The sequence below is a fragment of the Oncorhynchus masou genome, chromosome 1, assembly GCF_036934945.1.
Source record: "Oncorhynchus masou masou isolate Uvic2021 chromosome 1, UVic_Omas_1.1, whole genome shotgun sequence".
NCBI classification, from domain to species: Eukaryota; Metazoa; Chordata; class Actinopteri; order Salmoniformes; family Salmonidae; genus Oncorhynchus; species Oncorhynchus masou.
The window spans coordinates 15,546,259-15,569,409 of NC_088212.1; the positions used below are offsets into that span (position 1 = coordinate 15,546,259).

The 23,151-nt window shown below is 48.1% G+C and overlaps 1 protein-coding gene across 1 annotated transcript in view; it reads right to left on the reverse strand.

The window, feature by feature from the left end:
• Positions 1–23,151, reverse strand: part of LOC135520375 (multiple C2 and transmembrane domain-containing protein 1-like) — a 268,937-nt gene that overhangs the window by 23,188 nt on the left and 222,598 nt on the right. Inside the window, exon 18 of the mRNA XM_064945916.1 lies at positions 9,144–9,245. Coding sequence (XP_064801988.1) covers positions 9,144–9,245 — 102 coding nt within the window. The remainder of the gene's footprint in view (positions 1–9,143; positions 9,246–23,151) is intronic.

Here is a 23,151-nt window from a genome sequence, read left to right on the forward strand (position 1 = left end):
AACTGATAGAGACATACCCCAAGCGACTTACAGCTGTAATCGCAGCAAAAGGTGGTGCTACAAAGTATTAACTTAAGGGGGCTGAATAATTTTGCACGCCCAATTTTTCAGTTTTTGATTTGTTAAAAAAGTTTGAAATATCCAATAAATGTCGTTCCACTTCATGATTGTGTCCCACTTGTTGTTGATTCTTCACAAAAATATACAGTTTTATATCTTTATGTTTAAAGCCTGAAATGTGGCAAAAGGTTGCAAAGTTCAAGGGGACCGAATACTTTCGCAAGGCACTGTATATACACAGCCAAGTTAGGTTAACTGCACACTGCTTTGTGAAGCGGAGGACAATGAGATTCCTGCAAATGAATTTAAACACGCATAACTATTAAAACGAGAGATGTGCATAGGGTATGTCTCATTTTATTTCTCATCAATGCTACCATTTTTTGTATGAGAGGAAGTTGTGTACGGTACGCTAGCGAATGAGACATTTTGAATTCTATAGAGATAGTTGGTTCTTAACTGACCTTAGGCCTTGAGAGGGAGGGAGGTCTCCATTGGACACAATCTCAACTACATCTATAAAGATGGCATGGTGATCTGTCAGACTGTGTAATCTCACATTATTCTGCCCCAACATCAGAAAAATGTAACAAATATTTTTGACTGTATTCCACAGAAGTCAGGATGAGCCTGCAACACTGATGACTGCTCTCTGCTGTGTAACACTGACGACTGCTCTCTGCTGTGTAACACTGACGACTGCTCTCTGCTGTGCAACACTGACGACTGCTCTCTGCTGTGTAACACTGACGACTGCTCTCTGCTGTGTAACACTGACGACTGCTCTCTGCTGTGTAACACTGACGACTGCTCTCTGCTGTGTAACACTGACGACTGCTCTCTGCTGTGTAACACTGATGACTGCTCTCTGCTGTGCAACACTGACGACTGCTCTCTGCTGTGCAACACTGACGACTGCTCTCTGCTGTGTAACACTGACGACTGCTCTCTGCTGAGAAACACTGACGACTGCTCTCTGCTGAGTAACACTGACGACTGCTCTCTGCTGAGTAACACTGGCGACTGCTCTCTGCTGTACAACACTGACGACTGCTCTCTGCTGTACAACACTGACGACTGCTCTCTGCTGTGTAACACTGACGACTGCTCTCTGCTGAGTAACACTGACGACTGCTCTCTGCTGTGTAACACTGACGACTGCTCTCTGCTGAGTAACACTGATGACTGCTCTCTGCTGTGTAACACTGATGACTGCTCTCTGCTGTGTAACACTGACGACTGCTCTCTGCTGTACAACACTGGACTGACTTCTCTGCTCTCTGTAACACTGATGACTGCTCTCTGCTGTGTAACACTGACGACTGCTCTCTGCTGTACAACACTGACTGCTCTCTGCGTAACACTTCTCTCTGCTGTGTAACACTGACGACTGCTCTCTGCTGTACAACACTGACGACTTCTCTCTGCTGTGTAACACTGACGACTTCTCTCTGCTGTGTAACACTGACGACTGCTCTCTGCTGTACAACACTGACGACTTCTCTCTGCTGTGTAACACTGATGACTGCTCTCTGCTGTGCAACACTGATGACTGCTCTCTGCTGTGCAACACTGATGACTGCTCTCTGCTGTGCAACACTGATGACTGCTCTCTGCTGTGTAACACTGATGACTGCTCTCTGCTGTGTAACACTGACGACTGCTCTCTGCTGTGCAACACTGACGACTGCTCTCTGCTGTACAACACTGATGACTGCTCTCTGCTGTGTAACACTGATGACTGCTCTCTGCTGTGTAACACTGACGACTGCTCTCTGCTGTACAACACTGACGACTGCTCTCTGCTGTGTAACACTGACGACTGCTCTCTGCTGTGTAATACTGACGACTGCTCTCTGCTGTCCAACACTGACGACTGCTCTCTGCTGTGCTTTAATTGCACCGGTTCTTTTGTGGCGCACAATAAATTGTAAATGTCAAACGTGACAGGATTCTAGGATAAGGCTCCCAAAGGGCATTTGAAAACATTAGACATCCCAGAATCTCCCTCTTCAAGGCGACACCATTAACAACGCGAATCAGAATTAAGAAACGGCAGAACAACACTGACACAGCAACACATCAGGAGTAGACTAAACAATGTGTTTGACCCTCTCCTATTTGTTAATTGTGATTGTTTTTAAGGCAAGGCATAACTTCCATCATCACGTAATGCTGAATGGTTTTCGAGTAAAGCACTACAGATTTACATGGGAGTGTGCTCAGTAAAAAAGGCAGCTCTTACATCAAAATAGTAGAACAAACCTTCTGAATTTCATAAAACTGATATGAACAATGAGAACGAATCCAGTTCTAAGCCACCAGCACTGTTCACCAAAGTTCCTATCTAGAAGGGAAAAAAGAAGCTTGAAGTTGAACAGCTCATCTGCAGGACATGATTATTAGCCCCAAGAGAGTTTCCACAAACAGCCTCACCTCGGTGGGGATGACCAGAAATGTCATCTACTTTATTTATTGATTTTATTAATCTGAAAAACAGGACCCTACAGCAGTGGCGTGTATTCATTGGATGTTAAATCATCTATCTTTCGTCTCTCTGGGTTGTCCTAATTTTCCTTCAATTCGCAAAAGGCTGAATGTACTGTATCTTACCTGAGAAATCTTTCTAGTCAGCGAAACAGCACCCCTCTCTCTCTGTATGTGTATCTATCTAAAAAAAGGTCTGGTCACAAAGAGTATGACATTTTTGCCACCCGTAACATTGAATGCAAGGGAAGTCCGTGAGCATTTGGGAAAGGGAAAGGGGGATACCTAGTCAGTTGTCCGCCTGAATGTGTCTTCTGCATCTTCGGCGCCCGGGGAACAGTGGGTTAACTGCCTTGCTCAGGGGCAGAACAACATATTTTTACCTTGTCCTTTGGCCTACCTTGGTATAAGATAATGGCCAATCAGCGTTGAGCTAAACTGAGTGAGCTCAACTGTGAATGGTCCTGGCGCACCCCAAAAAAAGTGTCAAGAGATTTGGATTTTGCTTCACTCCTATCATAGAGAAATACATAATTGAGAGAAACAACTTGAATTGTTGTGCTGTTGTACTCAGGTGACTAGCTAGCCATCTAGCTTAAATTGCCCCCTTCCTAAATTAGTCATGGATAGAGATTTGGACTTGTGGTTTTACTTCATTCTTCATACTGGCCAATGATTATAATGGCGATTCTGATCCAATCATAAAATCCTGGCCTGAGAGGATGGAAGTTCAATATGTAGCTAGATGTAGAAGGCTAATGTTAACTAGCTAACGCTGCCCATGAAATGAAGTTAGGATAGCTAGCAAGCATTTTAGCCAGGTAGCCTAGGACAACAAAAAAAGCGTGTTGTGTTTGACAGAGTCTTGGACTGTTTCGTCAACATGAAAAAGAGGAGGATGGCATTGGCGTTTCACTACAAGTAGGATGAGTCAATATGTTCTTTCTACTTGCACGAACGCATGCACATAGACACACACAAATCAGAACTATGGACAGCCACATCATATTTAGCTTACATTGATTGAACTAAATCATTTTTACTATCTTTTAGTTGTCACTGTATAAGACTAAGCACAGGGTGATTTGATGATGTTGAAATGTTGAAGTTGAAATGGTGCTGGAATAGTGGAGGCAGCTCCTGTTTGAGACTTGCAGTAACTCTCCGTTGTTCTAAATCAACAGTTGTTCAGTATTCCGAAAATGTCAGAAAAATGTACTTTCTTGACCATGCTGTAAGTCAAGTAACGGTTTGTTACATGCAATATGCTTTGTAGACTTCACCATACAGAGGTTTCTCTTCGTTTTTGTGATGGTGTGGTTGAATTTATTCAGAATTTTCAGAATTCAGAATTTATTGTCTCTGCCTCCGGCCTATATATCACGGCATATGAACTAACAGGTTATAGAGCTTAGTTCTGGCTTCCCCAGTGATTCTACCCACAATGCCCATGAGACAAACATGTAAATACAGCAGAACAGTACAGTCTCTTTCAGACCGTTATAGAGGCAGTTCTCAAACCAACCAGAAGGGGCAAACTGCAGGATCAAACCTGTTGGCTTGTGGCACCAAGCGAGTTCTATGTCTGATAACCATTCAGTCACCTTTAACCCATGAAGGTCAGTGATCTATCCTCATGGCCAGACCTTGACCACACTGTACCAGCGGCCACCATAGAGGGCATGTCTGTCCTATTAGCAGACAATACTAACCTCCTCTCCCTCCGACCAGCTACAGATATCTCTGTGCTGCTGGCATCTTGCCAGCACGACATGAAAGAAGGCAGATGGTTCATTTTGAAGCCGCAGTTTAAATACATTATTTATTTCACAAGTAATCCTTGGGTGAATATCTTTTTTCCCCCTCCCTCTCTTTTCATAACCACATAAATATCTGTTTAACCGGTCCCCGAGATGCACGGCACGTTCTCCCCCCTAATCAAGCAGCGCTCACTCGCAGACACAAAGAGCCCTGGAAGGCATACAGGATCTCACAGTTCCTTAACAGGGGAGGGGGGTTGCTTCGACAGAGCCAAAGTCAAACTCCAGTAAACTGTGGCAGTTGAAGGTGGACCGTGCAGATGCCACGGTCTCTCATTCTAAATGAGGCTTTTCACCCAGCCCGTTCCCATGGCGAGGGTCGCTGTGACGACTGAGGATAAATATACACATAAGTACATAAAGGGGAATATGTGGAAGGAGGTGGAGGAGGTAGATTTTCAGGTTGACCTCTACATCCCATGACTCCATCCTAAAAGGCTCCATCCTAAAAGGCCTGGTGTCTGTGTTTGTGTGTTTATGTGTGTGTGTGTGGGCGTGTGTTTGTGTCTTTACGTGTCTGTGTACTCTTATAAATGGGGCCAGGGTAGTGCTGCCATTATCACCTTTCCCATCTTCCACTGGGGCCTCTCACCTCAGCCAACCAGCCTCTCCATCAGACAGACTCAAGGTCGGCACAGTGGCCCTGGACCCACCTCCACCACTCTTCACCATCCAACCCCCTCACCCTGCCACGTTCCCCCCATCTGCCCCCACCCTTGCCCCCATCCCCTTGCTCTCCTTCCCTGTTCTCTCCAGGTTCCCGGGTGGCAGTTTGTGATGAATGGGACACCATTACTCCTCTCCTTTGTTGGCCTGGTTTAGCTGCTGCTCTCTTCCAAAAACAAGGCTGTCACATTCACAACATCCCCAGCACTACACTACTCTCAGCCCTCCTTTGTTCTCTGAGCACCCAGGTTCAAGGAACAGGCATTTCAGGCAGGTATTAGTGATGTAGAGTAAAATATACTGTATGCATAATAAGTCCAATAGCACAAAGACCATATGTGTTCCTCAATCCTGATCGAGGCAAGCCACAGGTTGATGCTATGTTTTCAATTAAACCAACCCCATTCATCGGAGGGAACATGTCTGGCCTTCAAACAGTGGGAGACATTTTTCCTATCACAAATTGACACAAATTGACACATAACAAAAAATGTGTCCAAAAAAATGTATTATACACTACGGTGCAATATCAATGTAATATGACAGAGCAAGTCGTGCTGATAGTTAATTTGCTCTGATTCATCAACTTGCTTTACAAAATCAAGGCCAATTCAATTCTGTCTTCATAACACCTGCAATGTCATTACGTATGTGCGGAGATAAAACAAGAGATGGGACAATTGGAACATTTACCTATTTTGAAACGTTGTTTTAAGAAAAAAGGCCCATCACCACAAAGTTATGAGATTGTGCCTTCAAACGGAGAATAAAATATGCATCCTCAACGCTCATAACACATTTATGACTCTTGTTAAAAGAAAAGGAGCAACTGCCTCTTCCCATGTTTGACATTGAGACACAGGCTCAGCAGCTGTCATGTGATGTGTTCCAGATTCCAGCCAATCAGAGGGCAGAGCGTTCGAATTTGGCTGCTGGGGGACAAGGAGACCCACAGCTGGGCTAAAACCATTGACAACTACGTGCTGCTTTCAAAGGATTGTTAAATACATTTGATAAATGATGTGGTTTTAATGTCATCACCTCTTGAAGAGCAGTCAGAACTACACATTTCTGACTATTCCACATTTATCTCTTTCATCAAAGTTATACAGCAAGTAACTGCATGTTTTATGATCAGTAAACATCCATTGATTTCAGATACAGTACATGTGGGTAGCATATCCATTTGCCATGTAGCTAGCTAAGCAAACCATGTGTCATTTAGGTTGCTTCATCAGAGATGAGGTTTTTGTAAAGAGCTTGACATCGGTAAGTCCTTGTCTTGGTAAAGTTGTCAGTCAGACTACTGTCATCGCCACTATAGATGGCAAGCAAATCAAACAATATTTGGATATGGCCATCTAGTTTATCCCCTGAAAGTTAGCTTGTTAACGAGCCATAATGACATCATCTGTTATTAGCTAGCTAGCCAATTTGATGTGATCCATCAATAAATGTAGCCTATCATGTCTGTCAGCAGCAATCGTGATTTAACACGCTTAGAAACAATATCGAAGAGGGGATAAAGTTGGATCTACTTAACACTATATTTAGTCAACTGAACACAGTTTAGCTTGCAGAGCAAACATTATCAGCTGACAGTACATTGGCAAATGCGTCCTCAAATGAGCCCACAAAGGATGGGAAATGAACCTAAACCACTCGTCAGTTATAGTTCACTTTTATTTATATCACTCAAATATCCATTGAATAATGGCCAATATTGAGAGATATCGTAAGGCTACCATGCGTATCTGAAATGACATTACTGATCATGAAACGCATGAAGTGACATCCTCTAGAACTCTGACGATAGAGCTAAATGTGCACAATTGTTTTGCATGGAATTATCAGAAATGTGTAGTTCTGACTATGCTTTTCAAGAGGTGATGATATTACAACCACATAGTTAACATTTATTTAACAATCACTTGAAAACTGTATCCAGTGCTTTTAGCTGAGCTGGGGGACTCCTTGCCTCTCAGAGTGTGGATCATCTGGTGTGAATGGTAGTTGATTAAAGGGTATTGACGTAAACTAGTAGGCTGTGGTAGAAGGCGTGTAGGTAGCTGTGGCTCCTGAGGACAGAGGACAGGGCCCTCTTGGGTTAGCAACGGTGCAGAATCACAGCCCCATGATATGGCTTAGGCCTCTAGAGCTCTAAGCAAGTAGGCATACACAAGTGTGAACACTCACGCACACACAAACACACAGCAAGAGCTCACCCATATACAACTAGCAAAGCATCCCAAGCGATGTAACGATTAGATAGAGGACTTGAGGTGCTATTAGCTCCTGTGATCTGTCAATGGTCACCTAACTTAAAGTGGAACTGACAGCGTTATAACTACTTTGCAGATATGAAACAAACAGACAATCATAATATCAGTCAAAAACATCAAATTTCCAGTTTATGCTATGGCACTTTCTAAAACATTTTCTGTCAAGCGAGCACTTAGATATGGTCATTTTCACATTCTCATAAATTCTTAGAATGTTTGGAAATGACACATACTAAGGCATTTGTGAAAATTCTACAGCAATAAAGAGTGGGAAAGACGGCGACGCATTTGGACAATTAATAGACACTGCAGTAAATAAAACCAGAACCGGAGTCTATGCAGACCGGTGCGCTACAGACAACCAGAGCTACAGTAGTCATTTAGGCCATCATTCCTTTTTATGCAAACAAGTCATTTGCCATCATTCCTTTGAACTGGACTGGGTTTACCTAAGGCCCATCATTCACTTTGAACTGGACTGTGTGTTTACAGGCAGTAAGGCCTGCCATCATTCACTTTGAACTGGACTGTGTGTTTACAGGCAGTAAGGCCTGCCATCATTCACTTTGAACTGGACTGTGTGTTTACAGGCAGTAAGGCCTGCCATCATTCACTTTGAACTGGACTGTGTGTTTACAGGCAGTAAGGCCTGCCATCATTCACTTTGAACTGGACTGTGTGTTTACAGGCAGTAAGGCCTGCCATCATTCACTTTGAACTGGACTGTGTGTTTACAGGCAGTAAGGCCTGCCATCATTCACTTTGAACTGGACTGTGTGTTTACAGGCAGTAAGGCCTGCCATCATTCACTTTGAACTGGACTGTGTGTTTACAGGCAGTAAGGCCTGCCATCATCATTCACTGTGTGTTTTAAGGCCTGCCATCAACTGAACTGGACTGTGTGTTTACAGGCAGTAAGGCCTGCCATCATTGAACTGGACTGTGTGTTTTTGCCATCATTCAACTGGACTGTGTGTTTACAGGCAGTAAGGCCTGCCATCATTCACTTTGAACTGGACTGTGTGTTTACAGGCTGCCATCATTCACTTTGAACTGGACTGTGTGTTTACAGGCAGTAAGGCCTGCCATCATTCACTTTGAACTGGACTGTGTGTTTACAGGCAGTAAGGCCTGCCATCATTCACTTTGAACTGGACTGTGTGTTTACAGGCAGTAAGGCTTGCCATCATTCACTTTGAACTGGACTGTGTGTTTACAGGCAGTAAGGCCTGCCATCATTCACTTTGAACTGGACTGTGTGTTTACAGGCAGTAAGGCCTGCCATCATTCACTTTGAACTGGACTGTGTGTTTACAGGCAGTTGCAAAATCGTGACTTTAGATCATTAGAATACATTCGCCAAAAGTCACAAAATACATCTGAATGGATTTCTGCAAATATGTAAACACCACGGGAGTTCTCTAAAATTTGGGAACTTTACAGTTGATCTGGCCCATTATGTGGTTCAAAGAGCTAACTCCCCTGTCACAGAGGATGCAGTGCATGCTATGGTTGTACCAGTGTCATTTCAGTCTCTCGTTCCTTACTGGGAGGGATTCGACATTCCTGCAGTCATATAAGAGGGGGCACATTTCCATGCTGGACCACCTCACCCCCCCACCACCCCACGAAGGGGACAGGGTTGGGGCGGAGTGGGGGACAACGACCGTGCGTGTGTGTTTTTAACGGAGCGAGCGTGTAAGTGAGACGAGGACAGGGACAGACAGTACACAGAGATCCTTGCAGGCGGAGCGGCTGGACAGACGAACGATGTGCCATAGAAGCTAGACAAAGACACCGGCAAGGCCAGGGGCATGGCCACACTTACCAACATCACCCGTATCCACTCAAAGTGCCAGGAAGCCAACATATCCTCGAGGATATGGCTTTCAGGCAGTCGCCCGTCCTCCGAAGGGCCGGGTCTAGGCACCTTGTGGGTCAGAATAGATCAAGAGGTTTTTTTAACCAGGGACACAATGGAAGGGTTAAAACAAGGCTGAGCAGCAGACATCTAGGGGATATAGGAGGGAGAGGGGTTAAAACAAGGCTGAGCAGCTGACATCTAGGGGATATAGAGGGAGAGGGGTTAAAACAAGGCTGAGCAGCTGACATCTAGGGATATAGGAGGGAGAGGGGTTAAAACAAGGCTGAGCAGCTGACATCTAGGGGATATAGGAGGGAGAGGGGTTAAAACAAGGCTGAGCAGCTGACATCTAGGGGATATAGGAGGGAGAGGGGTTAAAACAAGGCTGAGCAGCTGACATCTAGGGGATATAGGAGGGAGAGGGGTTAAAACAAGGCTGAGCAGCTGACATCTAGGGGATATAGGAGGGAGAGGGGTTAAAACAAGGCTGAGCAGCTGACATCTAGGGGATATAGGAGGGAGAGGGGTTAAAACAAGGCTGAGCAGCTGACATCTAGGGGATATAGGAGGGAGAGGGGTTAAAACAAGGCTGAGCAGCTGACATCTAGGGGATATAGGAGGGAGAGGGGTTAAAACAAGGCTGAGCAGCTGACATCTAGGGGATATAGGAGGGAGAGGGGTTAAAACAAGGCTGAGCAGCTGACATCTAGGGGATATAGGAGGGAGAGGGGTTAAAACAAGGCTGAGCAGCTGACATCTAGGGGATATAGGAGGGAGAGGGGTTAAAACAAGGCTGAGCAGCTGACATCTAGGGGATATAGGAGGGAGAGGGGTTAAAACAAGGCTGAGCAGCAGACATCTAGGGGATATAGGAGGGAGAGGGGTTAAAACAAGGCTGAGCAGCTGACATCTAGGGGATATAGGAGGGAGAGGGGTTAAAACAAGGCTGAGCAGCTGACATCTAGGGGATATAGGAGGGAGAGGGGTTAAAACAAGGCTGAGCAGCTGACATCTAGGGGATATAGGAGGGAGAGGGGTTAAAACAAGGCTGAGCAGCTGACATCTAGGGGATATAGGAGGGAGAGGGGTTAAAACAAGGCTGAGCAGCTGACATCTAGGGGATATAGGAGGGAGAGGGGTTAAAACAAGGCTGAGCAGCTGACATCTAGGGGATATAGGAGGGAGAGGGGTTAAAACAAGGCTGAGCAGCTGACATCTAGGAGGGGATATAGGAGGGAGAGGGGGGTTAAAACAAGGCTGAGCAGCTGACATCTAGGGGATATAGGAGGGAGAGGGGTTAAAACAAGGCTGAGCAGCAGACATCTAGGGGATATAGGAGGGAGAGGGGTTAAAACAAGGCTGAGCAGCAGACATCTAGGGGATATAGGAGGGAGAGGGGTTAAAACAAGGCTGAGCAGCTGACATCTAGGGGATATAGGAGGGAGAGGGGTTAAAACAAGGCTGAGCAGCAGACATCTAGGGGATATAGGAGGGAGAGGGGTTAAAACAAGGCTGAGCAGCTGACATCTAGGGGATATAGGAGGGAGAGGGGTTAAAACAAGGCTGAGCAGCTGACATCTAGGGGATATAGGAGGGAGAGGGGTTAAAACAAGGCTGAGCAGCAGACATCTAGGGGATATAGGAGGGAGAGGGGTTAAAACAAGGCTGAGCAGCTGACATCTAGGGGATATAGGAGGGAGAGGGGTTAAAACAAGGCTGAGCAGCTGACATCTAGGGGATATAGGAGGGAGAGGGGTTAAAACAAGGCTGAGCAGCTGACATCTAGGGGATATAGGAGGGAGAGGGGTTAAAACAAGGCTGAGCAGCTGACATCTAGGGGATATAGGAGGGAGAGGGGTTAAAACAAGGCTGAGCAGCAGACATCTAGGGGATATAGGAGGGAGAGGGGTTAAAACAAGGCTGAGCAGCTGACATCTAGGGGATATAGGAGGGAGAGGGGTTAAAACAAGGCTGAGCAGCTGACATCTAGGGGATATAGGAGGGAGAGGGGTTAAAACAAGGCTGAGCAGCAGACATCTAGGGGATATAGGAGGGAGAGGGGTTAAAACAAGGCTGAGCAGCTGACATCTAGGGGATATAGGAGGGAGAGGGGTTAAAACAAGGCTGAGCAGCTGACATCTAGGGGATATAGGAGGGAGAGGGGTTAAAACAAGGCTGAGCAGCTGACATCTAGGGGATATAGGAGGGAGAGGGGTTAAAACAAGGCTGAGCAGCTGACATCTAGGGGATATAGGAGGGAGAGGGGTTAAAACAAGGCTGAGCAGCTGACATCTAGGGGATATAGGAGGGAGAGGGGTTAAAACAAGGCTGAGCAGCTGACATCTAGGGGATATAGGAGGGAGAGGGGTTAAAACAAGGCTGAGCAGCTGACATCTAGGGGATATAGGAGGGAGAGGGGTTAAAACAAGGCTGAGCAGCTGACATCTAGGGGATATAGGAGGGAGAGGGGTTAAAACAAGGCTGAGCAGCTGACATCTAGGGGATATAGGAGGGAGAGGGGTTAAAACAAGGCTGAGCAGCTGACATCTAGGGGATATAGGAGGGAGAGGGGTTAAAACAAGGCTGAGCAGCAGACATCTAGGGGATATAGGAGGGAGAGGGGTTAAAACAAGGCTGAGCAGCTGACATCTAGGGGATATAGGAGGGAGAGGGGTTAAAACAAGGATGAGCAGCTGACATCTAGGGGATATAGGAGGAGAGGGGTTAAAACAAGGCTGAGCAGCTGACATCTAGGGGATATAGGAGGGAGAGGGGTTAAAACAAGGCTGAGCAGCTGACATCTAGGGGATATAGGAGGGAGAGGGTTAAAACAAGGCTGAGCAGCTGACATCTAGGGGATATAGGAGGGAGAGGGGTTAAAACAAGGCTGAGCAAGCTGACATCAGGGGATATAGGAGGGAGAGGGGTTAAAACAAGGCTGAGCAGCAGACATCTAGGGGATATAGGAGGGAGAGGGGTTAAAACAAGGCTGAGCAGCTGACATCTAGGGGATATAGGAGGGAGAGGGGTTAAAACAAGGCTGAGCAGCTGACATCTAGGGAGCAGCTGACATCTAGGGGATATAGGAGGGAGAGGGGTTAAAACAAGGCTGAGCAGCTGACATCTAGGGGATATAGGAGGGAGAGGGGTTAAAACAAGGCTGAGCAGCTGACATCTAGGGGATATAGGAGAGGAGAGGGGTTAAAACAAGGCTGAGCAGCAGACATCTAGGGGATATAGGAGGGAGAGGGGTTAAAACAAGGCTGAGCAGCTGACATCTAGGGGATATAGGAGGGAGAGGGGTTAAAACAAGGCTGAGCAGCTGACATCTAGGGGATATAGGAGGGAGAGGGGTTAAAACAAGGCTGAGCAGCTGACATCTAGGGGATATAGGAGGGAGAGGGGTTAAAACAAGGCTGAGCAGCTGACATCTAGGGGATATAGGAGGGAGAGGGGTTAAAACAAGGCTGAGCAGCTGACATCTAGGGGATATAGGAGGGAGAGGGGTTAAAACAAGGCTGAGCAGCTGACATCTAGGGGAGGGTTAAAACAATAGGAGGGGATATAGGAGGGAGAGGGGTTAAAACAAGGCTGAGCAGCTGACATCTAGGGGATATAGGAGGGAGAGGGGGTTAAAACAAGGCTGAGCAGCTGACATCTAGGGGATATAGGAGGGAGAGGGGTTAAAACAAGGCTGAGCAGCTGACATCTAGGGGATATAGGAGGGAGAGGGGTTAAAACAAGGCTGAGCAGCTGACATCTAGGGGATATAGGAGGGAGAGGGGTTAAAACAAGGCTGAGCAGCTGACATCTAGGGGATATAGGAGGGAGAGGGGTTAAAACAAGGCTGAGCAGCTGACATCTAGGGGATATAGGAGGGAGAGGGGTTAAAACAAGGCTGAGCAGCTGACATCTAGGGGATATAGGAGGGAGAGGGGTTAAAACAAGGCTGAGCAGCTGACATCTAGGGGATATAGGAGGGAGAGGGGTTAAAACAAGGCTGAGCAGCTGACATCTAGGGGATATAGGAGGGAGAGGGGTTAAAACAAGGCTGAGCAGCTGACATCATCTGAGCAGCTGGGATATAGGAGGGAGAGGGGTTAAAACAAGGCTGAGCAGCTGACATCTAGGGGATATAGGAGGGAGGGGTTAAAACAAGGCTGAGCAGCAGACATCTAGGGGATAGGAGGAGGGACTGAGCATCTGACATCTAGGGGTATAAAACAAGGCTGAGCAGCTGACATCTAGGGGATATAGGAGGGGAGGGGTTAAAACAAGGCTGAGCAGCTGACATCTAGGGGATATAGGAGGGAGAGGGGTTAAAACAAGGCTGAGCAGCTGACATCTAGGGGATATAGGAGGGAGAGGGGTTAAAACAAGGCTGAGCAGCTGACATCTAGGGGATATAGGAGGGAGAGGGGTTAAAACAAGGCTGAGCAGCAGACATCTGGGGATATAGGAGGGAGAGGGGTTAAAACAAGGCTGAGCAGCTGACATCTAGGGGATATAGGAGGGAGAGGGGTTAAAACAAGGCTGAGCAGCAGACATCTAGGGGATATAGGAGGGAGTTAAAACAAGAGGGTTAGGAGGGAGAAAACAAGGCTGAGCAGCTGACATCTAGGGGATATAGGAGGGAGAGGGGTTAAAACAAGGCTGAGCAGCTGACATCTAGGGGATATAGGAGGGAGAGGGGGAAATAATCCACCTGATGTGTTAGAAAAAATGGCAAACAATGTGTCACACTGCTGAACAAGACAATACACTTTCCCCCCTCCTTTTGGGTTTTTCTTTCCCTCTCTATTAGCCAAACATGATTAAAATGCAGTTCCTCTGAGCATCTTTGGGGAAAAAAAGGTGGGTGAAAAAAATACATAAAAAAAATAGGCACAAAAGTGAAAAGCGTATTTTACAGCGTGAAGCTTTTCATCCTTCAGAGGCAGGGAGAAGAAAAGAACTCCAAGCAGCTATAACTTTTTTTCTCCCATTCTCCTCTGCATTAAAAGAAAAACCCTGAACCTGTTACCTGAGGACACGCATGGCGAATCACAAGTCCAATAGCCCCAGAGCAACTTTTCAGTCACACTTTTTAGAGTATTAAAAATAATCCCCCACGTACTCTTTAGACCAATTACATCAGAGCGTACAGCTATCGGCAGATCTGCGTGCTGCTGTGACTCTGGCGGCTCCTGCTATCTGCAGATAAGCACCAGCTCCCTCCATGCCTAGATCCACACTTCCACAATGCTACCCGAACCAGGATCAGATCTTGCAGAATTACACAGTGCTGAGAGGTTACCTGTGTTTTCCTCTCTAATGTCAGGGAGACAGGGAGAGAGACAGAGAGGGAGAAAACAGATCAAGAAAGAGAAGGAAAGGGAAGGATAGAAAGAGCAGCACAGAAACAACGAGAGTACAGAGGGAGAGAGAAAACAAGAGATAGATGGAGAAGAAGAAGAGCGAGAGAGAGAGAGAGGGGTAACGATAGATGTGAAATGAGGTGCAGCGTATTACGGTTCTGCTGTTAAGCCCAGGGGTCATAGGAATGGGAGTGTGTTGCCATGGTGCCCCGGGTGTTGACGTAGCAATACAGCAGTGGTTAATACCCAGGCACCTGCCAGGCCATCGATAAACACAGAGCTGCTATCAGGCTGCCACAGCTGCCTTTGCACCTTCATTAGATCCTCCACGTGGTAATGGCAAAGAGATTAGCAACTTTTTATTAGTAGATAGAATCTTCCTATTCTCGCCTAAACAGCATAGCAGTCATATCACTTGATTTTCTTCTTTCTCTCTGATTGATTGTCAGGCGGAACCCACTGAAAGCCCCCATTGATTTCTTGTGTTTTTAACAAAACACGAGAAATTAATAAGACAAATAGTGTTTTTACGTGAATTATACTGAACAATGTTGCAGTGGGTTCCCTGTGTGTGTGTTCCCCGTCCAGTAAGGGTGTGTGTGTGTGTGTGTGTGTGTGTGTGTGTGTGTGTGTGTGTGTGTGTGTGTGTGTGTGTGTGTGTGTGTGTGTGTGTGTGTGTGTGTGTGAGATTTTCCTTCTGGGAGAGGGATGATTAAAAGCCTGCCTCAGCACTACAGAGTTGAAGGATTAAAATATAAAGAGATGACTAGAGAGAGGCAGCTTTTCATCTTTCAAGAGATCCTTACTTTAACTTAGCATATTCAACACAACTGAATCCCCATGGATGTTAGAATGAATAGTAGAGAAATGTCTGTGTTATTCACACTGTGCATCTGTCTATACAGTAATGCCTAGGAAGCATATTGGGGAAAGGGGATAGACAAGTGTTTAACAATCGGAGAATCTATACTGTACATACACCTAATAATACATTTAGTTTTAGCCTAAAGAAGAATGTTTCAAATGTTAATGAGTCAACATAACAAGAAACAAACAATGCTTTCTAGAGACAATACCACTCAGGGTACCTCACTGTAACATGTGACCTACAGCAGACAAAGTTCTGTCCTGGTATGTTTCCAAACCAAGCCTGGAGTGTACCTACAGGCCTGTATATGTACCATACACATTCAAATACTCTAAAGGACAGAGAGAGTACACCCAGTATCACACAGAGAGAGACACAGGGAGGAAGAGAGAGACACCGGGAAGAAGATAGAGACACAGGGAGGAAGAGAGAGACACAGGGAGGAAGAGAGAGACACAGGGAGGAAGAGAGAGACACAGGGAGGAAGAGAGAGACACCGGGAGGAAGAGAGAGACACAGGGAGGAAAGAGAGACACCGGGAGGAAGAGAGAGACACCGGGAGGAAGAGAGAGACACCGGGAGGAAGAGAGAGACACAGGGAGGAAGAGAGAGACACCGGGAGGAAGAGAGAGACACAGGGGAGAGACACAGGGAAGAAGAGACACCGGGAGGAAAAGAGAGACACAGGGAGGAAGAGAGAGACACAGGGAGGAAAAGAGAGACACGGGAGGAAGAGAGAGACACAGGGAGGAAGAGAGAGACACGGGAGGAAGTGAGAGACACCGGGATTTCAAAGAGAGAGACACCGGGAGGAAGAGAGAGACACCGGGAGGAAGAGAGAGACACAGGGAAGGAAGAGAGAGACACAGGGAAGAAGAGAGAGTTTTCTCACAGGGAAGAAGAGAGAGACACAGGGAGGAAAAGAGAGACACAGGGAGGAAGAGAGAGACACAGGGAAGAAAAGAGAGACACCGGGAGGAAAGAGAGACACCGGGGGAAGAGAGAGACACAGGGAGGAAAGAGAGACACAGGGAGGAAGAGAGAGACACAGGGAAGAAGAAGAGACACATCGGGAGGAAGAGAGAGACACAGGGAGGAAGAGAGAGACACCGGGAGGAAGAGAGAGACACCGGGAGGAAGAGAGAGACACTGGGAGGAAAAGAGACACCGGGAAGAAGAGAGACACAGGGAGGAAAGAGAGACACAGGAAAGAAGAGAGAGACACAGGGAAGAAGAGAGAGACACAGGGAAGAAAGAGAGACACAGGGAGGAAGAGAGAGACACAGGGAGGAAGAGAGAGACACCGGGAGGAAGAGAGAGACACAGGGAGGAAGAGAGACACACTTCCGGGAGGAAGTGAGAGACACCGGGAGGAAGAGAGAGACACATTTAGCAGTCCCCTCCCCCTCCACCGGGAGGAAGAGAGAGACACCGGGAAGAAGAGAGAGACACCGGGAGGAAGAGAGAGACACAGGAAAGAAGAGAGAGACACAGGGAAGAAGAGAGAGACACCGGGAGGAAAAGAGAGACACCGGGAGGAAGAGAGAGACACAGGGAGGAAAAGAGAGACACCGGGAGTAAGAGAGAGACACCGGGAGGAAGAGAGAGACACCGGGAGGAAGAGAGAGACACCGGGAGGAAGAGAGAGACACAGAGAATGGAGAGAGAGACACCGGGAGGAAGAGAGAGACACAGAGAAGGGAGAGAGAGACACCGGGAAGGGAGAGAGAGACACAGGGAAGGGAGAGGAAGAGAGATACACAGGGAGGGGAGAGGAAGAGAGATACACAGGGAGGGGAGAGGAAGAGAGAGAAGATGGAATGGGATGAAGATAGAAAAAGGTAAGGGGTGGGAGGGAGAGAGAGAGGAAGGGAGAACACTGACATCTGTAGTAGAGGTGTGTGAGTGTGGTAAGCTTGTGAGCAGGACATGATTGCAGTGTGTGTCCTATCTGGCTATCGGTGGTCCTAAGGCGAGGCGAGAGCGACTCCAGTGACCAGCCATGGTTGTGAGTGTAATCTCAGAGCTCCTCCAGCTCGCTTTCGCTCCCCCTCCACCCTCTGGGATACAGGGCTATCACACACATCACAGCACAGTGTGCGCATACATACACCACACACACACACACACACACACACACACACACGCACACACACAGAAACACACAGACCCTGGAGGTGACTACCTTACTCCAGCTCTGGACAGCAGGCCGTGTAAGACAAGGCTACAACATAGACGTCATTCAGCCCATACAGATAATACTGTTGTCATATACCTACACCTGTACAGTATGTCAGCTTCAGATCGACCTATACGTTTTCATCAAATATTGCAAGCGGTATGTGCATTTGTGTGTGTGTGTGTCTGTCTGAAAAATGATGTCTGTTTATTAAGCATACATGTGTGTTTTCTCTCTCTCTCTCGATGAGTGAGCAGACGGCGGTGTGTGTGTCGACTGGGAGTGCGGTGGCGGTGTGTTCGCCCCTGGATCCCCTGTGGTGTGGGCCTGTCTGGTAGGTGACAGGCAGGGGCCCAGAGAGATATGGACACAGGGAGGGAAGCAGGAAGGGAGGGAGGGAGGCAGGCATGCAGGAGGAGGATGAGGAGGAGGAAGATGAGAAGGAGGAGGAGGGAAACACAGAGTTGATCTCCATTCTTTCTTTTCTCCTTCAGATACCATCTTGAGTTTAACAACTGAGCCGTCCACATCAATTAGCCTGGACTTTGGACATACGAGAGTAAGTGACTAATATAAGCATTGGCTCAGAAGAAAGACACTTTTCACGATTGCCCAACAATCTGTTAAGTGAATACACATGTGGCGGCCTATGCAAAGCCCTCAAGGGGTCCTTTCCCCAATGAAAAACAGGTGCTCCACTTTTTTGCCATGTAATACCCAATTTAGCCCTGGGAGCAAAGGTTATCCAGCTAATAGCTGGCTGCCTTGTGGCGTACAGGGAAGAGCAGAACACACGGCCAGAGCTGAACATCTGGGACGGATTGCACATACTTGCAACATATGCTTCAGGTTCAATTAAAATGAGGCCTCGGCCCATTTATTAATCTTTTTTTCTACCTCCGAGTCGTAAAAAAAGGCCTCCTCTGACCTGACCTTAATATTTTACAATTTGAGCAAAGAAAAGAGGTAATGAGAGTGTCAGGTCACTTCAATTCCTAACAGAGGGAGTAGTAAAGACATTTGTTCACCCTCAAAACTCCATTTGATGTGCACTTAACCAGGGATGAGGGGGAAAAAGAAGGTTTGGGAATAAATGAGAAGGGGGGGAATGAATGGAGGCGGGAGGGTGGTTGGGGGAGAGAGATATTGGAGAAATATAGAAGAAAAATACCCCCTTTCAACTTCCCTACAGCTCAAATGGAATGTTTACAGTTGAGGGGAGCAATAGATCAAAATGTATGAAGCCAGAGTTGGTCAATACAAGCCTTTGTGGTCGCCTTGCTATCCGGCTCCCCAGCCCTGTGTGCAGAAAGAGGAGGGCCCTCTTATGTGAAATAATCAGCTAAGGACTCAATCTGACATTGGCCCCTAGCTGCAGCTCCCTCATTTCAATATGAAAGTTGAAATGTATTTCTTTCTATAATGTGCACCTTTTCAAATTCCTGTTTTCTTTCTGAGGGGAGAAAATACAGAAAAATAAGAGGAGAGAGCTATAAAGAGGGGAAAAGTTTCAAGGTTTTCTAACGCACATCTTCAATTGTCGCCCCGTACATTGTAGCCTTGGAACTTCGCTGCCACGGAACTTTTCCTTCAGAGCCACTGGAGGACAATGGGGGATGGAAATGCAGAGACGCATGTGGACTACTCATAATATCCTCTTTTTTAACCATGTGAACTCACATTGGCACTTAATTCAAAGCCTAAAATAACTCCTCTCAAAATTAAGAGACTTCAGGCTATATCATTTCAGATAGCAAATTGCTTAGTCAAACACCCCATAGAATTACCATAAAAATAACAGACTGAACAGATTTTGCCAAAAGTGGTGCCAAGAGATACTAAACGAAGCAGATGAATTTCTAATTGGTCTTGGTGTTGGACACAGAATAACCAAGAAACGCCATTAGTCCCAAGTGAGTAGATAAAGCACACCGTGCCACGCAGGGCCGTTCACCTCATAGGAAGACAGAGGAAGAGTCAATAGCCGTACACTTTACTTCTGAAATAAAACAGAAAGTGGGGAATGGTTACTTTAGATTTGGTTGACATTTACATTTACATTTAAGTCATTTAGCAGACGCTCTTATCCAGAGCGACTTACAAATTGGATTGAGTCAATAGGATTCTGCTATGTTGTGTTTTGTTTATCCAATCAATGTATTGAGGTGCTATGGAAACCCTGTGGCCAGCTGATAATATCAAATGGAACAGAGTCACGCCGACTGGGCCCGGGAACCTGTCACGCCGACTGGGGCCCGGGAACCTGTCACGCCGACTGGGGCCGGGAACCTGTCACGCCGACTGGGGCCGGGAACCTGTCACGCCGACTGGGGCCCGGGAACCTGTCACGCCGACTGGGGCCCGGGAACCTGTCAGATCCTGTGTACTGGTGAAGTCACGCCGACTGGGGCCCGGGAACCTGTCACGCCGGCTGGGGCCCGGAACCGGTCACGCCGGCTGGGGCCCGGAACCATGGGAACCTGCTGACTAGGACTAGAAGGGACCAGGAAGAACCTGTACGCCAAGCTGGTATGGCTCACGCCGGCTGGGGCGCGGGAACCTCACTGCCACTGTGTGAACGAGCCAGCTAACCACTAAAGCAGCCACCTGTTTTTAACTGATAGCTGCTGTTTTACTACTTGGACAATGAGAAGATCGAACCCGGGTCTGGAGTGATGCATCTATCTTTAACGAGTGCGCTGGGCGCGGGCCCGACTGGGGCCCGGGAACGCAAACCTGTCACGCCAGGGACCTGTCACGCCGACTGGGGCCCGGGAACCTGAGTGTTTTAATAAATAAACAGAATAATAAACACGAAACCCAAACAACGCACCGACATGAAACAGAGTCAATAACCCCTGGGGAAAGAACCCGGGAACCTGTCACGCCGGCTGGGGCCCGGGAACCTGTCACGCCGACTGGGGCCCGGGAACCTGTCGACGCCGGCTGGGGCCCGGGAACCTGTCACGCCGACTGGGGCCCGGGAACCTGTCACGCCGGCTGGGGCCCGGGAACCTGTCACGCCGGGAACCTGTGGGGCCCGGGAACCTGTCACGCCGGGAACCTGTCACGGGGCCCGGGGCCCGGGACCTGTCACGCCGGTCACGCCGACTGGGGCCCGGGAACCTGTCACCGTCACGCCGCTGGGGCCGGGGTCACGCCGCCCGGGAACCTGTCACGCCGACTGGGGCGCGGGGAACCTGTCACGCCGGCCGGTCACGCCGACTGGGGGAACCTGTCACTGGGGCTGGCTGGGGCTGGGGCCGGGAACCTGTCACGCCGACTGGGGCGCGGGAACCTGTCACGCCGGCTGGGGCCCGGGAACCTGTCACGCCGACTGGGGCCCGGGAACCTGTCACGCCGACTGGGGCGCGGGAACCTGTCACGCCGGCTGGGGCCCGGGAACCTGTCACGCCGACTGGGGCCGGGAACCTGTCACGCCGACTGGGGCGCGGGAACCTGTCACGCCGACTGGGGCGCGGGAACCTGTCACGCCGACTGGGGCGCGGGAAACTGTCGAGCTGGCTGGGGTGCGGGAACCTGTAGAGCCGGCCAGTGCGCGGGAACCTGTCATGCTGGCTGGGGCGCGGGTACCTGTCACCTGAACCTGTCAGCCGGCTGTCACGCCGACTGGGTCCGCGGGAACCTGTCACGCCACTGGGGCGCGGGAACCTGTCCGGCTGGGGCGCAGGAAGCCTGACAAGACCGGGCTGGTGCAGGGGAACCTGACGATCCAGCAGAGGCATGAAAGCCAGACAAGCCGGCTGAGGCATGAGAGCCTGACAAGCTGGCTGAGAGCCTGTAGTGGCTCCCGGAACTGACGTCATTGACACTGACATAAAAAAAATAAAAAAATAAAAAAACACTGCCTGATGTTTCCCTTTGGTGAGGTGTTATTCTGTAACAAGTGCGCTGAGAGTCGGGAAGCAAGTATAGGGAGTGAGTGTTTTAATAAATAAACCAAATAATAAACACGAAACAAACAACGCACCGAAATGAAAATAACCCCTGGGGAAAGAACCAAGGGGAGTGACAGATAAAGGGAAGATAATCAAGGAATTGACGGAGTCCAGGTGATTGTCATGAGGTGCAGGAGCGCTTGACGATGGTGCCAGGTGTGCGGGATAATCAGCAGGCTGATGACCAAGAGGCCAGAGGGGGAGTATACGTGACACTATCACTGCGATGCAGTGCCTTAGACTGCTGCGCCACTCAAGGAACCACTCAAGGAACAATGCAGAGAAATAGAGTTAAGAAAATATTAGAGAAGTATAAAATGAAAAGTAACATTAGATTAACATTAGCGTGTCTATATACTGTACAGGGGGTACTGGTACCGAGTCAATGTGTGGGGGTACAGGTTAGTCGAGGTCATTTGTACATGTAGGTTGGGGTAAAGTGACCATGCTTAGATAATAAAAAGCAAGTAGCAGCAATGTCAAAACTAAGTAAAAAGTCCATGTAAATAGTCCGGGTGGCTATTTGATTAATTGTTCAGCAGTTTTATGGCTTGGGGTAGAAGTTGTTAAAGAGCCTTTTGGTCCTAGACTTGGTGCTCCGGTACCGCTTGCTGTGCGGTAACAGAAAGAACAGTCTATGACTCGGTTGACTGGAGTCTTTGACAGTATTTTGGGCCTTCCTCTGACAGCCCCTAGTATATAGGTCCTGGATGGCAGGAAGCTTGTCTCCAGTGATGTACTGGGCCGCACATACTACCCTCTGAAGCATCTTACGGTCAGATGCCGAGCAGTTGCCATACCAGACGGTGATGCAACCACTCAGGATGCTCTCGATGGTGCAGCTGTAGAAATTTTTGAGGATCTGGGGATCCATGCCAAGTCTTTTCAGTATCCTGAGGGAGAAAAGGTGTTGTCGTGCCCTCTTCATGACTGTCTTGGTGTGTTTGGACCATGATAGATCATTGGTTATGTGGACACCAATGAACTTGAAACTCTCGACCCGCCCCACTACAGCCCTGTCTATGTTAATGGGGGCCTATTCGGCCCTCCTTTTCCTGTAGGCCACAATCAGCTCTTTTGTCTTCCTCACAATGAGAGAGAGGTTGTTGTCCTGGCCCCACCCTGCCAGGTCTCTGACCTCCTCCCTATAGGTTGTCTCATTGTTGTCGGTGATCAGGCCTACCACTGTTGTGTGATCAGCTAATTTAATAAGGGTGTTGGAGTTGTGCTAGGCCACGCAGTCATGGGTGAACAGTGAGTACAGGAAGTGACTAAGTACACACTCTTGAGGGGCCCCAGTGTTGAAGATCAGCATGGTAGCATGTGTTGTTACCTACCCTTACCATCAGTGGGCAGCCCGTCAGGAAGTCCAGGATCCGGCTGCAGAGGGAGCTGTTTAGTCCCAGGGTCCTTAGCTTATTGATGAGCTTTGTGGGCACTATGGTGTTGAACGCTGGCAATGAACGTAGGCAATGAACAGCAGTTTATTTTGTCCAGGTGGGAAAGGGCAGTGTGGAGTGTGATTGAGATTACGTCATCTGTGGCTCTGTTGGGGCGGTATGCAAATTGCAGTGGGTCTTGGGTTTCTGGGATGATGGTGTTGATGTGA